Source organism: Dromiciops gliroides, chromosome 4 (genome assembly GCF_019393635.1).
Source record: "Dromiciops gliroides isolate mDroGli1 chromosome 4, mDroGli1.pri, whole genome shotgun sequence".
NCBI lineage: Eukaryota > Metazoa > Chordata > Mammalia > Microbiotheria > Microbiotheriidae > Dromiciops > Dromiciops gliroides.
Genome location: NC_057864.1, coordinates 470,018,871 through 470,036,578, shown reverse-complemented (window position 1 = coordinate 470,036,578; position 17,708 = coordinate 470,018,871). Strand labels below are relative to the sequence as shown.

The window sequence follows — 17,708 nt, the reverse complement described above, 5'->3', positions numbered from 1 at the left end:
CAAGAAGAGGAGTCCACCAGCACAACTGGCTAACTCCAAGTCTACATCAGAAGGCAGACTGCCCCAGGTAGGCATAAGAGGGAACCACTCTCTGTTTAAGGAAACAAAAGGCAACTGCTTCTGTGAGAGAAGGAAAAGGTAGCCATGGATTCAGAGGGTCAGGCAGGGGGGCTACATAGACAGCTATTCCACCTATAGCCATATGGGGGAAAAATGCTCTAACTCACTATTGATTGGAGAGATTCAAGTCAAAACAATTCTGGGAACTACCTCATACCTATTGGATTGGATAATAGAACAGCAGAGGAAAAGGACAAATGTCGTGGGGGATATGGGGGAAATGAGGCATTAATACACAATTGGTAAAGCTGTAAACTGACTCAAACATTCTGTAGAGCAATTTGGAACTATGGCCACAGGGCTAGAGAACCATGCATACTCTTCGACCTAGTAATACCACTACTAGGTTAATATCCTAAAAGAGATTTTTTTTTAAAAGTTGAATTAGAGTGGCAGCTAGGTGGCGCAGTGGATAGAGCACCGGCCCTGGAGTCAGGAGTACCTGAGTTCAAATCCGGCCTCAGACACTTAACACTTACTAGCTGTGTGACCCTGAGCAAGTCACTTAACCCCAATTGCCACACTAAAAAAAAAAAAAGTTGAATTAGAAATTGATGAGATGCCCATCAATTGGGAAATGGCTGAACAAATTGTGGGATAAGACTATGATGGAACACTCTGGTGCTATAAGAAATGATGAGCAGGATGCTATCAGAAAAACCTGGAAAAACCTACATGAGCTGATGCAAAGTGAAATGTACTGTATACAAAATAACAGCAATATTGTAAGATGATCTGCTGCGAATGACTTGGTTGTTTTCAGCAATGCAATGATTCAAGACAACTCTGAAAGACTTATGAAAAATGCAATCCATCCACAGAGAAAGAACTAATGGGGGGCAGCTAGGTGGCGCAGTAGATAGAGCACTGGCCCTGGAGTCAGGAGGACCTGAGTTCAAATCCGGCCTCAGACACTTAACACTTACTAGCTGTGTGACCCTGGGCAAGTCACTTAACCCCAATTGCCTCACTAAAAAAAAAAAAAGAACTAATAGTATCTGAATACAGACTGAAGCATAATTTTTTTATTAGTTCCTTTTTCTAAAGTTTTTTTTGTCTGTTTTCTTTTACAATCTGACTAATGAGGAAATGTTTTGCATGACTACACATGTGTAACATGTTGAATTGCTTGAATTCTTAAAGGGGAGCAGGGAGGGAGGGAGGAAGAAAATGTGGAGCACAAAGTTCTAAAAATCGATGTTAAATTTGTTTTTACATGTAATTTGGGAAAATAAAATCCTAAATAACATAGCTAGCTATTCGTCACAGCCCTTACATAGAAAGTAAACTCCTCAGGGCAGGGGCTGTGCATCCCTGGTCCCCTGCACAGGGCTCTCTAGAGTACGTCTGATGGGTGTTTCCTGAGTTAAATGGCAGAAGAGCAGAAGGTATTACTGGAGAAACTCACTCAGTGAAGCTGTGGAATTCCATTCCCTTGTGAAATGATGGACAACCGCCTGTCTCCAACAGTGCCCGGGGCAGAGTAGTGCCCAGACACAAGAAAATGAGCCAAGCGGCCATTATCCAAAATGGCCCCCAAAGATGCTAGGACACCCTTAGCAGGAATGAAACAGCGTCCTTCCTCGGGATGCATCAGCTTTCTGCCATCTTCCCGGAAGAGCTTTAGCACCTTACAAATAATTTCTTTCATCTTACACATCTCGGGTTTTTCCTTTCGTTCTGTGGTAGTTTCATTGCAAGATCTGCTATGATTATCATAGCAATGAGGCAGACATTCCAAAAAGGCTGATCTATTTTAGGTCAGAGTAAATTAAAAAGTATTAAACAAATAGCTATGTAAGTCCTCAAAGGTGAGACTTGGGTTTTAAAGATGTAGACGACCTGCCCTGCTACAACGCTGTTTTTTTCCTCCCCTGCCGCAACCTGAAGACAAGCAGAGCCCTGGCAGGCAGATAAATAAATGTGAGCTCATGCAAAAGAGACTCTCTCTCCAGCCAACAGTAATGGTGCCCAGAAGGCCTTTTTAGACACCACCACTTTTCTTCAAGTCCCCCAGGGAATCGTCGAAACTGCTCTGCCTCCTATGTGGGAATGACTCAGGGAAAGGATCCATTTCCCATTCGGATCTCTGGCATACGGGGAGCAGGGGCAGATGAAGTTTTAGAAGCCATCCCCTCTCCAAGCTCGCTGACCTAAGCTTTCTTGAAGCTCACCCCTTGCTCTCACAAAAGGCCACAAATACTTAAGTCACTGGCAGAAACCTATGATTCATTTATGCCTTTGTTTGATATCACCTAAGATTTTACCTTTCATGCAGCTGCAGCTCCACAAAACAATAGTATAAAAGTTAAGACACTCTGTCCCTAATAAATTTTAGCCTGGCTTCCCATTAGAACGCTGATGCTTAGAGGCTGTGGAGAACAAAGGCCTGAGCCTCTGGCTCAGGCTTCGGAATGTGAACCAAGCAGAAGCCTGCACTCTCCTGAAACTCACTCCCCAACTGCATAAAATGGGGGTAACAATGTTCTACTGCCTTGCTCACAAAGTGGGTGCCAGGAAAGCCCTCTGCAGACCCTAAAAAGGACTATACAAGTCTGAGCGATTATGAAGAGAATCAAGGACAACTCAAAAGAGAGGAAAAACCCCAGGGATTCTCATTCACCACCACCCCCAATGTAGGCAGCACTGACCCTAGTCTGGGGACGGCATGGGCCTCCATCCTGCTCTTACAGGTGTTCAAGGAGAAAGTGTCCTCTCTTGCCACCTCTTCCCAGATGCTCTCCAGCCACCCCAAGAGGTGGTATTAGGAGGAACCAAAGCCCCCTCCCACCCCAAAGCCAATTCCATCACTTTCGAAGGCTATGGGGAAACAGAGGGCATAATTTTAGATAAGTCACTTAGACAAGTGAGGCCCTCCCCTGGATCTCAAACACCAGCGGATACCCCCCATGTGCCTTGTCAGGAAATATAATTCTCTTTCCAAGCATTCAGCCCAGAGGAACACTATCTGAATATGAAATTATTATGACTTAGCATTTGCCAATTTCCTAAATTGCTGTTCAGGAGAGAAGATTTAGGTTTTACTTTGAAAGGGCTTCGGTAGGATCATTTTTCATTATCGACTAGTCAAGTTCACCAAAAACAATAGTTTGCCACAAAAAGACTGGCTATATTCCCCTGGAGATTAGTGGCATCGTCCCCAGGGGCATCTAATCAAAGTTGTATATAAGAGAAAGGGACTGAGAGATTACCACTGCTCTATTCAAAGGAGAGATGAAATGCTCCCATCAGAGGAGGAGACCAAATCCATGAGGAGAGGCCCCAAGTTCAAAACATAAACAGTGTTTTACCAGCAGCCTTGCAAACAAGTTCGAAAACACATTAGCCCGTGAGCTTCTCAAAGACAAGGAAGGTCCCCACGCTTAGGGCATGGTACCTGACACACAGCAGGCACATAATAAATACTTGCTGGCACCTAAAAACGTTCAGCAGGATACATCCCTCCCTCGACAAGGGTCAGCCAAATCCCACCCACCACCTGTTCTCCTATTGGGCGGCAAAGAATAGTTTCATGGGTGTAAATACAATGAAACTGTATTCAAACATGCAAAAAGCTTTCGCAGCTCGCAGCTGTACAGAAAGAGACTTCGGCAAGATTTGGGCCTAATACCCAAGAAAACCTGAACCACCTGCGACCTGCCCAGATTAAGTAGCTATTTAACCTGTTTGAGAAAGGGACAAGGAGGGATGGAGAGAAAGGGAAACTGGGAGGGAAAAGAAGGAGAGGGGAGGGAGGGAGGGAGAAAGAGAGACAGAGACAGAGACAGACAGAGAGACAGAGAAAGACAGAGACAGACAGAGACAGAGAGCAAGCACAAACATGTATTACTCCCTGGCTATGTGCCGATCACTGTGCTAAGTGACAGGGATACAGACTCCAGTAAACGAGACAGTCCCTTCCCTCCAGGACTTTACATAGTAGTGGGGGAAAGATAAGAAGACAAAGAGAAATGGAAATGGGGGTGGGGGGAGTTCCATCCAGAGCAGGGGCGGGAAGGCCTGACCCACAAACTTGACTTGATGGTCTGAGGAGCAGGGCTGGCAGGGCCGGAGGCCTGGAGCCAAGCACATTAAGGCCCAAGCTGGCTGTGGAGCAGAGTCCATTCTAAGGGAGGGAGGAAGGTTCTAGCCTAAGTGGGATGTAGTTAATGCAAAGACCCATAAAAATGAGAACAGAGTTGGGAGAGAAAAAGCAGAGGCTTTCAAAACAGCTGCACATAAAATCAAAAGGCAATTAATTAAACAGAACGAATCTGTTTTCCTGCCCAGAGGGGCCTGGTCTTCAAAGACCCGAATCCACTCAGTGCCCCAGAATCGGGCAAGGCCAAAGAGCAGGCTCTGGTCACTCCCAAGGCCCTTGGCGCTATCCCTACCTGATCCATGAGCACCACCAAAAGCCTCCTTAGGAAATGAATGAAGATTGGAGCCTTAGGGGTTCCACCTAACAATGCTCCACGGCTGGGGAGAGGGCAAGAGCAGAGCCAGGCATGGAGAGAGTCGACCCATCAGCAGGGAAGGGAACAAAGAGCATCTCCAAGCCCGGATCACACGGTGGCTCCTGATCCGAGGCTCCAGGTCTCCCCAAATCCACTGTGCTGCCCTCCACATGAGGGCCTCCTCCCAAATGAGCTGATAAAGGTCCTGTGACTCTTGGGCCTAAAGATAATTGGCAATCGTAGTATTTTACATCCACACATTGACCTTTCTAAAATGTTTTCACATCAGACACCTTGGGGGGGGACTTTAAATCATTTGTAAATCCTTTACCAAGGTCAAACTCCAAATGCACCAGGACAGAACCCGACAAACAGCCACTGGAGCCTCTTCTAAAGGAAGCGGTGCAGGGGCCTGGGCAGAGCAGAACCTCTGGGAGCTAGGAGGGAAGGGGGGCAACTGACCCTCTGTAGGCAAAGTCCCATGAAATGGAGCAGCCAAGGTCAGCGAGGGCCTAGTGCAGCCAATCAGACCAAAGCAGGCCCACAATCCTGGCCCTGTTCTGAGCTGTTAACCCCTGCCCCTCCCCCAAGCCACAGCTCCCCAGCCTTGCCAGGCCTCCCCACTATCTCACACCCAACCACATCATCCCGTCCATGTACAGATCCCACACTGACCCATCCTTCCAGTGTCTACTCTAGCACCTCCATCCAAAGATGAACAAACTGTCCTTCATATCAGGCCTGTCCAATCCGCCAAGAAATTACTCTGTGTGTATTTTGCATTTAACTTTCTCTGTACTTGTTTTCCAACAAAAGACTGTAAACGCCTTGAGGGGAAGGCCTGTGGTCCTTGGCACATAGTAGGCACTTCATTTTCTCGCAGTGGGTGGTCTGAATTCAGACAGGTGACTTAGAAGGATTTCAGTAAAAAGAGAAATGACAAATCGCGGTGTGAAGACTGGCTCTATGCAGGTGAGCATCACCACTATGATAACTGGAGGGCGCTGACAATTTTTTAGGCTGTCAGATCGTATTTGCAGGACTAGTAAACAGAAACTGCCAGTGGAGAGCCAAATCCGCCGGATGAGTTTTACAGAAGAGGTCAGCTCCAAGCTAAACCTTATCTGGGAACAAACACTACACCCTCCTGCTGCCATGGTCCTGTCTCACGTGCCACGCACTGAAGTAGTCACACTTGGGTCAGTCTGAGAAATGGGCAGAAGCAAAGACCGTACACCCTGTCTGGCCCCTCTGAGCAAGCTGGGATCTCCTCCAAGAGGCCATTCCCTCCACTGGCGCAGACTGCACACACAGCCTCTCAAACTCCCGGATCCATTTCTACCTACACATATCCTGGTCTCCAACCTCTTCTAAACCCCAACAAAAGAAAAGATGAATAACACGTAGAATTCAAATTCTGCTGTTTACTAAATTGCTACAGCAGCCCCTGACCCACCCCACCCCATTCCCAAAACCATATCAGCTCAGTGTTTAACACTGTGCACTGGAAAAACTTGACCCAAAAAAAGGTCCCCAGGTAATTGGGGAACTGTGGGAGAAAACCTGATCAAAGGAAAGATGCCTCTGAGGCCCAAAGGCAAGAAGATGTTTTATTTTAATGATTCATCTTTTTTAAAGTCAGAGAGGAAGCAAAATCTACTGATGAGAGGAAAAAAACAGCCAACAGTCCTGTGCGGGGGATGGCTCAGAATTCTTACTTTCCTGCCCAGACATTTGACAAAGGAAAGACAATTCAGACCCCGTGCGTGTCACAGCCAGATTGGAGTGGGAGGTCTGGCTGCTGGGAGGCAAAGGATCCTGCATTAGAGAGAAGGGAAATACCTTTAAACTGTTTGATCATGTTCTGGTGATTTTCAATGGCCTGTTGCAGGATCATATCGGGTCGATCCATCTTCCAGCGCCATTCGGTGCCCACAGGATTGGTGTGGTGCCTGAAGAGAGAGGAGGCAAAGTTCTTAAAGGCTCCCTCTAAAATCAGCAATTCTGGAAACTTCATGCCCCCAGATCACAAGAGCTTCTCCCTAAGACTTGTAACTGGTTAGCGCGGCTGGCTAAAAGGAAGGGTTAAGAAACCAAGTTTCTGGAGTCCATCACAAACCTGTGAATCTGCCAGATAGCAGGGGAAGATTCTCAACACTGTGATCCTGCAAGCTAAGAGGCCCAATAACTAGAATGCTGAGCTTAGAGTCAAGAAAACCAGAATTTGGGGGCAGCTAGGTGGCGCAGTGGATAAAGTACCAGCCCTGGATTCAGGAGGACCTGAGTTCAAATCTGGCCTCAGACACTTGACACTTACTAGCTGTGTGGCCCTGGGCAAGTCACTTAACCCTCACTGCCCTGCAAAAAAAAAAAAAAAAAAGAACAAAAACCAGAATTCAAATCTAGCCTCAGACACCCCCTGATCTTTCTTTGCCTTACCTTTCTCTGCCTCAATTCCCTCATCTGTAAAATGGAGACCATGATCACCTCCCTCATAGGCCTATTGTGAGGACCAAGTGAAATCATGGATGAAAAGCACTATGCAAACCCGGAAGCCCTACATAAATTCTAGCACCCTTATGGTTGTTAAGCAAGTTATCCACAGTCCTCAGCTATCTTCACCCATCACACACATCCTCGGTAACAGAGTTAATGCAACCACATTAACCTACTTGCCATTTACACACACACACACACACACACACACACACACACATCCCTAACCTCCCTCTTTTCATCACCAGAGTCGGCACAATCTCCATGCCCCACTTCCAAGGCAAAAATTGTCAATGCCCAGTGAAGAAAGCCAGGACATCGTGCCTGGGAATGGGAGGGTGACCACATTTGTGAATGGATTCCATGGCCAAAGCCTGCTTCTCCGTCTGCTTTTGGAAACAGAAGATAACAGTTGAAAGTATTAAGGGATTGGGGCAAATTCATCCCAAATGCCAGAAAAACAATTCAAAGAAAGCATCCTCTTGATGAGTCGACATCCGTCAGCAAGAGACAGTCTACATTTGATCCAATAGATGCCTTAGCTCTCCAAGTCAGCCAAATCACTCATTTTTAAACCGGAAGGAACCTTAGTCATCTAGCCCAGGGCCCTCCACCTCCACACTGAGCAGAGAGAGAGGCTGTGGCCCATGGGCGAGCTGCTCCTGAGGCCTCCATTCCCCTCCAGACACTGCTCTGGCTTCCAGACATCCAAACCATGCTGTCAAATCCTGCAACTTTCCCTAGTGCCTGAAGCTTCCTTGCCCAGGTACAGCCAACCACCAGAGCAGACTTCTCAATTTGGCATGCCCTCTGCAATGGCTGCCCCATGTCACTGTGCTGAGTCCCTCTTGTAGCCTCCATCCCGTGGAAGGCCCCAACGCGGCTTTCATTCCCCTCTCAGTCCTACTCCCAGCTTCAAAACTCTCCCACCATCCCCCACTTTTCAGCACTGTCATCCCTCGAGAGAAGGTAAGCTCTTTGAAGCTAAGATCTGCCTTCCTTTTTTGCTCACCTCTGTATTAGCACAGTGCCTGGCACACAAGAAGTGCATGTTTCCTTCCTTCCTTCCCAGAGACATAAAGGTAGTAAGGAAGAGAGCTGGGACTTGAACCCAGGTCCACTGCTCTATCCCCTAAACCTTCCCACCCCTCAAGGTTTTCTGGACTCACAAGCTTCCCAGATTACCTTAGTATCATGATGGTGGTGGTTCTTCTTCTTGCTGTTGTTATTAGTCTGGCCAAAGAGCCATAGCTCAGAAAATCCAATCAGCATCCTTGGTGACAGAGTTAATGCAACCACATTAACCTACTTGCCATTTACAGCAAACCCATTCAAATCTGGCCACAGCCGGAAAGTGGATGTCATTATTCCACTAGCTCATCTTAGCCTTTTCATCTAATCTTGACATTCTCTAGAGTTAATTAAAGATACCTTTCAACCACCTGGTGCACAAGTGTGCTTCACAGGAACAGACTGCCACAAGTTGGTGCTCTAGTACATCTCTGCAAAGGGGTGGAGGCAACAAGGCCTAGGCATGAGCTCCAGCTTTTCAATCCTGGCCTTCTCAGGAAGGGAGACAGAGAGGAGAAAAACAGCCCAAACCAAGCTTTTGTGCTATGACCTTTTAGGTTAGAACATAAAAATCTGAGCAGAATGGAAGGCAGTACCTCGCACATCAATGGCTGCAGGGGAAAATGTCTAATTAAAAAAGGAAAGACATGAACATAAAACATAAAAAGACAGTTTTAATTACATATCAAAACTGCCTGGTATATAGTGCAAACCAAAAAATCAATGTAGCTAGAAAAAGAAGAGAAACAGCTGATTGGGCTAAAAAAAAAAAAAAACAGACAGACAGATATGGGTGGATAAATGATAGATAGACAGACAGATAGAAAGATAGATAAATGGGTGGATAAATGGATAGGATAAATGATAGATAGATAGACAGATAGATAGATATAGATATGTGTGTGTATATATATATATATACACACACACACACACACACACACACACACATATCTGCTGAAGGTCAGATAGTCAAGACATGGAGAATTGATACCAATATGTAAAAACGAGCCATTCCCTACCAAAGAAGAGGTCAAAGGATGAAAGAAGATATTTCAAAAGAAAAAGATATGAACAGTCAATGAACATATGACAGAATGTTCCAAATCACCCATAAATAAGAACAATACAAATCTTTTTAAACTCTGAGGCTTTAACTCCTACATACAAGGATGGAAAAAATTGAATAAGGTAAATATGTATGTTGGGGATGGAGAGAAGTATATTAATCCACTAGTGATGACATCATAAAATGGTTCAACCATTCTGGAAAACGAGCTAAAATTTTACTAAAAAGTTACTAGACTGTACATATCCTTTGTTTTAGAGATAGTACTTTTAGGCATGTATAACCCAAAGAGGGAACAGAGGGAAAAATACACAAGTACACAAAAATATTGATAGCAGAACTTTTGTAGTAGCAAAGGAAGAAAAGAAAAATGAGGAGGGAGAGGGAGGAGAGGAGAGGAGGAGGGAGGAGGAAGAAGAAAAGGAGAAGGAGGAGGAGGAGGAGCCATCAATTGGGGAATGCCTGAACAAGTTATGATACCTAAACATGATGGAATATTATTATGCTGTAAGAAATAATAAAGGAGGGGCAGTTAGGTGGTGCAGTGGATAGAGCACCGGCCCTGGAGTCAGGAGGACCTGAGTTCAAATCTGGCCTCAGACACTTAACACTTACTAGCTGTGTGACCCTGGGCAAGTCACTTAACCCCAAATGCCTCACCAAAAAAAAAAAAAAAAAAAGATAAAGTGTTTCAGAGAACATGGGAGGACTTGTGTGAACAGATGCAGTTATGAAGTAAGCAGAAAGAGAGAATGGTTTATACATTAACAACAATACTGTAAAGACAAACAACTTTGAAGGGCTGAAGGGCTTAAGAACTCTGCTCGATGCAATGACCAACCACAATTCTAAAGGACTCATGATGAAACATACCCCACTGTCTGCCACAGAGGCAATGGTTTAAACACAGAATGAGACCTGGGGTTTTTTGGATAAGGTCAACACAGGAATTTGTCAAGATTAACAATACATCTTTGTAACAGAGGCTTTGTTTTTCTTTCTTTGTCGATGGGCTGGGGGGGGTAAGTATGCAGATTTTCATTGATTGTAAAAAAAACCTATTTTAAACCTTTAAAAAAAAGAGGTTATTGCAGCAATCCAAGTAAAGAGGTGTTAAGGGAATGAACCAGGGTGGCAGTTGTCTTAAAGTGGAAAGAAAAGGCATGTGTGTAAGATATGTTATAGAGAAAGACATCACAATAGGTGGCAACTGATTAGATATGTGGGAGTGAACCCCAAAGTTGTGAAACCAGGTGACTAGAAGGCTGGTGGGGATCATGGTAAGTTCTGAAGAAGGAGAGGGTGGAGAAGATGATTATTTTGGACATATTAAGATGACTATGATACACCCAGATGGAAATGCCCAAGAGGCCATCTGTGATGGAGCTCAGGAGAGAGATTGGGACTGGAGATGCAGACCTAGGAATCATCTGCATCACCTTGATCACTGAACTCATGGGAACCAGTGAGTTCACCAAGTGAGATAATAAAGAGCAAAAAGAGAAGAGGGACTAGGACCAAGCCCTGGAGAACATCCACAGTTAGTGGGTGAAACACAGATGAAGATCCAAGGAAAGAGACGGAGGAGGAGCAGTCAGAGAGACAGGAGACCCGAAAACCCAGAGAAGAGAGAGTGCACCAGGAAAAGGGGGCGACTGACAAAGGCTGCAGAAACGTCCTGACAAGGCCATGCGGCTTGGCGATTAAAAGTCACTAGTAGGGGGCAGCTAGATGGCACAGTGGATAAAGCGCCGGCCCTGGATTCAGGAGGACCTGAGTTCAAGTCCGGCCTCAGACACTTGACACTTACTTGCTGTGTGACCCTGGGCAGGTCACTTAACCCCCCCATTGCCCAGCAAAAAAAAAAAAAAAGTCACTAGTAACTTTGGGGGAGGGGGCGGGACAATGAGGGTTAAGTGACTTGCCCAGGGTCACATAGCTAGTAAGTGTCAAGTAGCTGAGGCCGGATTTGAACTCATGTCCTCCTGAATCCAGGGCCAGTGCTCTATCCACTGTGCCACCTAGCTGCCCCCCACTAGTAACTTTGGAAAGAGCAGCTTCCATTGAATGATGAGGGTGGAAGCCAGACAGCAGAGTCAAGAAAAGAGGGAGAAGACAGGAAGCAGAATCATGGGCTCCCTTCCAGCGTCCACTCAAGCCCCACCTTCTACATGAATGGATTCCTGATCTCCCCAGGTCCTTGTGCCCCCCTTTCTCCATTAGAATGGAAGCTCATGTTTTCTTTCTCCCTTCAGTGCCTCACTCAAAGGAGGCACTTAATAAATGCTTGTTGATGGCACACATCAGAGAGCTGTAAGGACCCTCCAAGGCCACTGACTCCACCCTAGCCATTTAACAGATGAGGAAACTGAGGCCCAAAGAGATCACATGACTTACCCAGGGTCACTGAGCCAGTGAATATCTTAGAGAAAATTCAAACCCGGGTGTTCCTGATTCCAAGTGGGAGTTCTAGCCACTCTACCATGTTCCTTCTCGGTATATAAGCCTTTCCAAAGTTTGACTGTGTGGTGAGGAAAGCTAGCAGAGAAGAAAACCAAACTTGGACTTTTGTTCTCTACCAACCTCCATGATCCCACAGCTGTCACCTTTTAGAATATCCTACTTATGTCATCACTCTACCTGTCAAGGAAAATTGCTTGTGTAATTGCTAAGAGGAAGAGGGAAGCTGCTCTTCACAATGGTGGGAGTTGATTTCCCATTTCTCAAAGACACATTTCCTAACTCTTCTGCTGCTTTTCCAACTGACTCTGTGACCTCTCCTTAATATCGCCTAACTAAAAGGAGATTTAGAACTTTGGTTTTTTAGCATTTCTAGATTTGGGGGGAGCTGTGACCACACTGTCTCCTCCTTTCTTTCTTTCTTTCTTTCTTTTTGCAGGACAGTGAGGGTTAAGTGACTTGCCCAGGGTCACACAGCTAGTAAGTGTCAAGTGTCTGAGGCTAGATTTGAACTGAGGTCCTCCTGAATCCAGGGCTGGTCAGCTCTATTCACTGTGCCACCTAACTTTCTAATTTAACCTACAACCTACTTTTTTGGGAAGAAAGGATTTGCAGGTTCCAAACACAGGCACAGAACTCGATTGTCCCATTCCTGTGAACAAATAGTGATAAAAAACTGGGGAAAGCAGGTGTATGCAATAGGGATTTCTGAGATTGTGCCGGTCCTTCCTTAGCAAATCAATGTGTCCTACAACCGGACCTCATCTATATTCCCCTCAGAAATAAACTTCTATTTACCAATGGCACAACAAGCCTTTAAAAATTCATCATGCCATTTCCCACAGAATGCAGATATTTCAGGGGACAAGGATACAAAATTCTCAAATGCTGCCTAACTGCTACAGTTCTTGGCTACTTTGACTAAGTGCCATAAGCCTTCTCAAGGGATATAACAGAAGGGTCAGATTGGGAGAGTTGAAGGTCAAATGAATTTACTGCAAAACTGAACCAAGGAGGGCATTATTTTTATCTCTGAAATAAATTCCAACTCAAATCAATGACAACACTTGAGTAGAGGAGAAAATTATATCACCAGAGAGAAATATATCATAGACTTCACTTTGTTCTATGAGGGGAAAGGAGAAAGGAGACAGACAGAGACAAAGAGACAGAGAGAGAAAAGCATTTTGTCTGCTATGCATAACTATGCACTAGAAATTAACAACCTCCCCAATTCCATTTGCAGATGATCTTGACAGATGTGTCTCTCATCATGGAAAGGTGGTACTGCAAGATGAATGGAGATGGAAAAAGAACTGCAAGAGAAGCTAAAATGCCCCTTTTCAAGAAGAGATAAGAAAGTAGAGCGAAGCAGGAAGTTGAGATTCCCACTCAAAAGTTGCAATTTACTGTTTTTCCTGAGGGGCATGAAGGATCTGTCCTCCCCCAGTCCACTGAGAGATTTCCTTCCTAACAAAACTACCAAGATGGGCCACATAAAACTTTTCAGAACTAATGAAGCATTTAGATTTCTCTGAAAAAGCAACGACATCTATTCTTGCTTCGAGAGAAGCAAGCCAATTGTTGGCGGTATTATTATTTCCTCTGGAAAAATAAAACACTCAAATTTTGTGGCAAGAATTTTTGGCTGATTCATTTGGGGAATATTTCCTTCTGATTGGTTTAACTGCTAACTCAAAAGTACAGGAAAGCACCCAGCAATTTAAATCGCATTTGACTGATTGATGTCTCCACATGGGTATACTTTCAACCTAATCACCAGCCTTTAATTCACTGGATTTTAGCTCTTCTGCCAGAACATAAAATAAAATCAGGTTTTGCTTGAATATGCTCTACCCAGAATGTCAGGACAGCTGGATTCTATACAACCTATAACCGATTTCAGGATCACTTCTGCATCTCTATTTGGCCAACTGCGTTTAAAAAAAAAAACTACACATATAACCTAAATGAAGGAATAACAGAGGCCAATACTAGGACTAAGGTAACTGTGTGAACTTGCAAAAGAAATCCAGCCCATCTGAAAGAAGGCCTTGCTATAACCAAAAAACACGCTAATCAAAAACAAAAACCACAGCCTTCAGCAGTGGGATAAGCCATGCAGCCAACACTCAAACACTGCAGAGTTTAAGGACTCACCTAAACATGGTCCATGTGTCTTCTCTCCCCTCTCCCCAAGTTGTTCTCCATCTTGCCTCTCCCTATACTGTTAATGCTCCACTCTTCAAATCAAACCACAAAAGGACAAGTCTGGGAAGAGCTATGGTGCTCCCATCCCCAGGACCTGGTGTCCCCATCTTCTGCCCTGTCCTGGAGCGGCGTGTATACTGTGCACACCTCCCACCCCCAGCTTTCTACTTCTTTCTCTGAGAAATGTAATCAAACCATAACTACCACTGCCTCTGCAAAGTGTTCTACTCATCATCTTTGTGATTTCCCCCATAACTACCTTCTCTGGCCACTGCTCCCCCAATTGGAATATAAGTTCCTTGAGGAAAGTAAAAGGAAGGAAAGGGGAGGGAGGAAACAGAAGAAGGGAAGGGAAAAGAGAGGGAGGGGAGGGGAGGGGAGGGGAGGGGAGGGGAGGGGAGGGGAGGGGAGGGGAGGGGAGGGGAGGGGAGGGGAGGGGAGGGGAGGGGAGGGGAGGGGAGGGGAGGGGAGGGGAGGGGAGGGGAGGGGAGGGGAGGGGAGGGGAGGGGAGGGGAGGGGAGGGGAGGGGAGGGGAGGGGAGGGGAGGGGAGGGGAGGGGAGGGGAGGGGAGGGGAGGGAAGGGAAGGGAAGGGAAGGGAAGGGAAGGGAAGGGAAGGGAAGGGAAGGGAAGGGAAGGGAAGGGAAGGGAAGGGAAGGGAAGGGAAGGGAAGGGAAGGGAAGGGAAGGGAAGGGAAGGGAAGGGAAGGGAAGGGAAGGGAAGGGAAGGGAAGGGAAGGGAAGGGAAGGGAAGGGAAGGGAAGGGAAGGGAAGGGAAGGGAAGGGAAGGGAAGGGAAGGGAAGGGAAGGGAAGGGAAGGGAAGGGAAGGGAAGGGAAGGGAAGGGAAGGGAAGGGAAGGGAAGGGAAGGGAAGGGAAGGGAAGGGAAGGGAAGGGAAGGGAAGGGAAGGGAAGGGAAGGGAAGGGAAGGGAAGGGAAGGGAAGGGAAGGGAAGGGAAGGGAAGGGAAGGGAAGGGAAGGGAAGGGAAGGGAAGGGAAGGGAAGGGAAGGGAAGGGAAGGGAAGGGAAGGGAAGGGAAGGGAAGGGAAGGGAAGGGAAGGGAAGGGAAGGAAGGGAAGGGAAGGGAAGGGAAGGGAAGGGAAGGGAAGGGAAGGGAAGGGAAGGGAAGGGAAGGGAAGGGAAGGGAAGGGAAGGGAAGGGAAGGGAAGGGAAGGGAAGGGAAGGGAAGGGAAGGGAAGGGAAGGGAAGGGAAGGGAAGGGAAGGGAAGGGAAGGGAAGGGAAGGGAAGGGAAGGGAAGGGAAGGGAAGGGAAGGGAAGGGAAGGGAAGGGAAGGGAAGGGAAGGGAAGGGAAGGGAAGGGAAGGGAAGGCGAACAGACCTTAACAGCATCAAATTCTAAAATTAATTGGTATAAAGCACATTTAGTGGGAAGAAAAAATCTTTCCAATAAATTTCTCTGATAAAAGTCTAATTTTAAAAATACGCAGAGAACTGATTCAAATTTACAAGAATATGAGCCATTCCCCAATTGATAAACGGTCAAAGTATGTGAACAGTTTTCAGAGAAATTCAAGGTATCAATAGCATATGAAAAATGTTCTAAGTCACCAATAATTAGAAAAATGCAAATTAAAACAATTCTGATGGGGCACCTTACATCCATTAGATTGGTAAAGTCAATTTAAAAAATGACAAATGCTAGTGGGGCTATGTAAAAACAGGTATATTAATGTACTGTTGGTAGAACTGTAAACTAGTCCAGAAATTCTGAAAAGCAATTTGGAACTATGCCCAAAAAGTTATTACACTGTGAATATCTCTTAGCATAGTGATACTACTACTAGGTCTATATATAAGGCTAATAAACAGATCAAAAAATGAGGGAAAGGACTCATATATACAAAAATACTTGTGGCTATCACTTTTGTGGTGGCAAAGAATTGGAAACTGAGGGGTTGTCCCCTCAATCATTATGTGGGTGTGATAAGATACTCTTGTGTTGCAAGCTATGATACAATGATGGGGATGGTGTCAGAGAAATCTGAGAAGACATGTATGAACTGACAGTGAAATAAGCAGAACCAAGAACAGGTCATAAAATAACAATGTTGTAAGGAAAACATTGAGATTTAGGAACTCTTACCAATACAATGACCATCACTGATTTCACAGGAGTCACAGAAAAACACACCGCCTGCCTCCTGACAGAGATTATGGACTCAATGCAGACTGAGACATGAATCTTTGGGGATTTGGCCAAAGCAGAAATGCATTCTACATGACTACACATGTTCATAATGGTGGGGGAGGTGTTGCTTTTCTTTTTCATTTGGGGGTAGGCAGAGGCAGAAGGGAGAAAAGGCAGATTTTTATTGATTGAAAGAAAATTTAACTTGCAAAAATGAAGCCCATTTAAAATGACAGGAGCTAGTTATTATCTGTGACCTCACTAATGCGACTCCCCACCCCCACACCTTCCCATCTTGTTCAATGCTTGTCCAAGTCTCTCCAGAAATATTCCACATGGGGTTGGGAGACATCACCCACAAGACTTTCCTGAGCACCACCACCCTATATATTTCTTGAGGATGCACAAATACCCCACCTCATTTTTTACAATTGCAATTCTCAGCTGACTTCTGTGATATTTTCCTGTCCAATGTTTGAGCACCATCTACGCACCCACCTCTGTCCCATAAGCAGATCCAGGGCCCTCGGTGTAACTTGTACACCAAGTTTATGAGGTCTCATGACTCAAAGCCAGACAAAATAGTGGGAATAATATTAAAACCATGGACTCTGGCTTCAAGGAAAAGCTTACAATAACTAGAAGCATTTTCTGAAGGGCAAGTCCACCTGCTTTCTTCCTCCTGTCCAATTCTGGGCCTGGCTCATTGTCCATATGGAATATCTACCCCAGATCTGTGCCAGATAGACCAGCTCTATGGGTCATACACTCAAATGCACAGCATGAGCAAGGCCAGGGGCATTCTTTCAGGCACAAGGTTGCTCCTATGTGGCCAGTGAGGATGAACTCTTTTGAATGACTCTGGATCTCATTAAGGAGCCTGCTCGGCGTTTGCAGGGATTGGCACAATCAGCAAAATGTCATCTGGAAATGGGAGGGTCTGGACAACCTCGCCTTATACAAAAAACCTCTCTTCCATCCATACTCTGCACTGGACACCCTCCAAGATGATGATAAGCACCTTGGATGAGCTACATCCCCATTTTGTTTCTCCCTTCCAATTAATGATCAAAGCAAAATCAGAAATACCTCTGTCATGACATGTTTTAAGGAATCTGGGGGCAGCTAGGTGGCGCAGTGGATAAAGCACCAGCCCTGGATTCAGGAGGACCTGAATTCAAATCCAGCCTCTTACTCTTGACACTTACTAGCTGTGTGACCCTGGGCATGTCACTAAATCCCCACTGCCCCCCCCCCAAAAAAAAGGAATCTGGCATGAGTTTCCATATGCACAAGGGGCAGCTTGTTGAGAGCTCTCGGCTCTAGTCAATCGAACACTTTGGGTTTTTTAATACAATCAAAAACATGATGCATAGTGATATCATTGTGGCTATGAAGGTACAGTCTGTTATCACAGGCAAATGCCCACCAAGTCAGCTTCTCAGCTTCCAACAAGGATGCCCTCACAGCACATGTGGGTTCTTCTGGAACAGTCTGGCTCACGGGGCAGTGGTTACCACTCTTTCCTCAGCTGCCTCCTCTCTTTCAGCTATCTGGAGAACAATGAGAACCATCCCAAAGTGGCACGGGCGGCCTCAAGAGAGGACGGCGGGGTGCCCCTCCTGGGAGGTCTTCACACAGATTTCTATCTTGCCACTGGACTTCAATCATTCTAGAAG

The 17,708-nt window shown here is 45.8% G+C and overlaps 1 protein-coding gene across 1 annotated transcript in view; it reads right to left on the bottom strand.

The window, feature by feature from the left end:
• Positions 1–17,708, bottom strand: part of LOC122753604 (S-adenosyl-L-methionine-dependent tRNA 4-demethylwyosine synthase TYW1-like) — a 244,033-nt gene that overhangs the window by 137,647 nt on the left and 88,678 nt on the right. Inside the window, exon 11 of the mRNA XM_044001116.1 lies at positions 6,420–6,529. Coding sequence (XP_043857051.1) covers positions 6,420–6,529 — 110 coding nt within the window. The remainder of the gene's footprint in view (positions 1–6,419; positions 6,530–17,708) is intronic.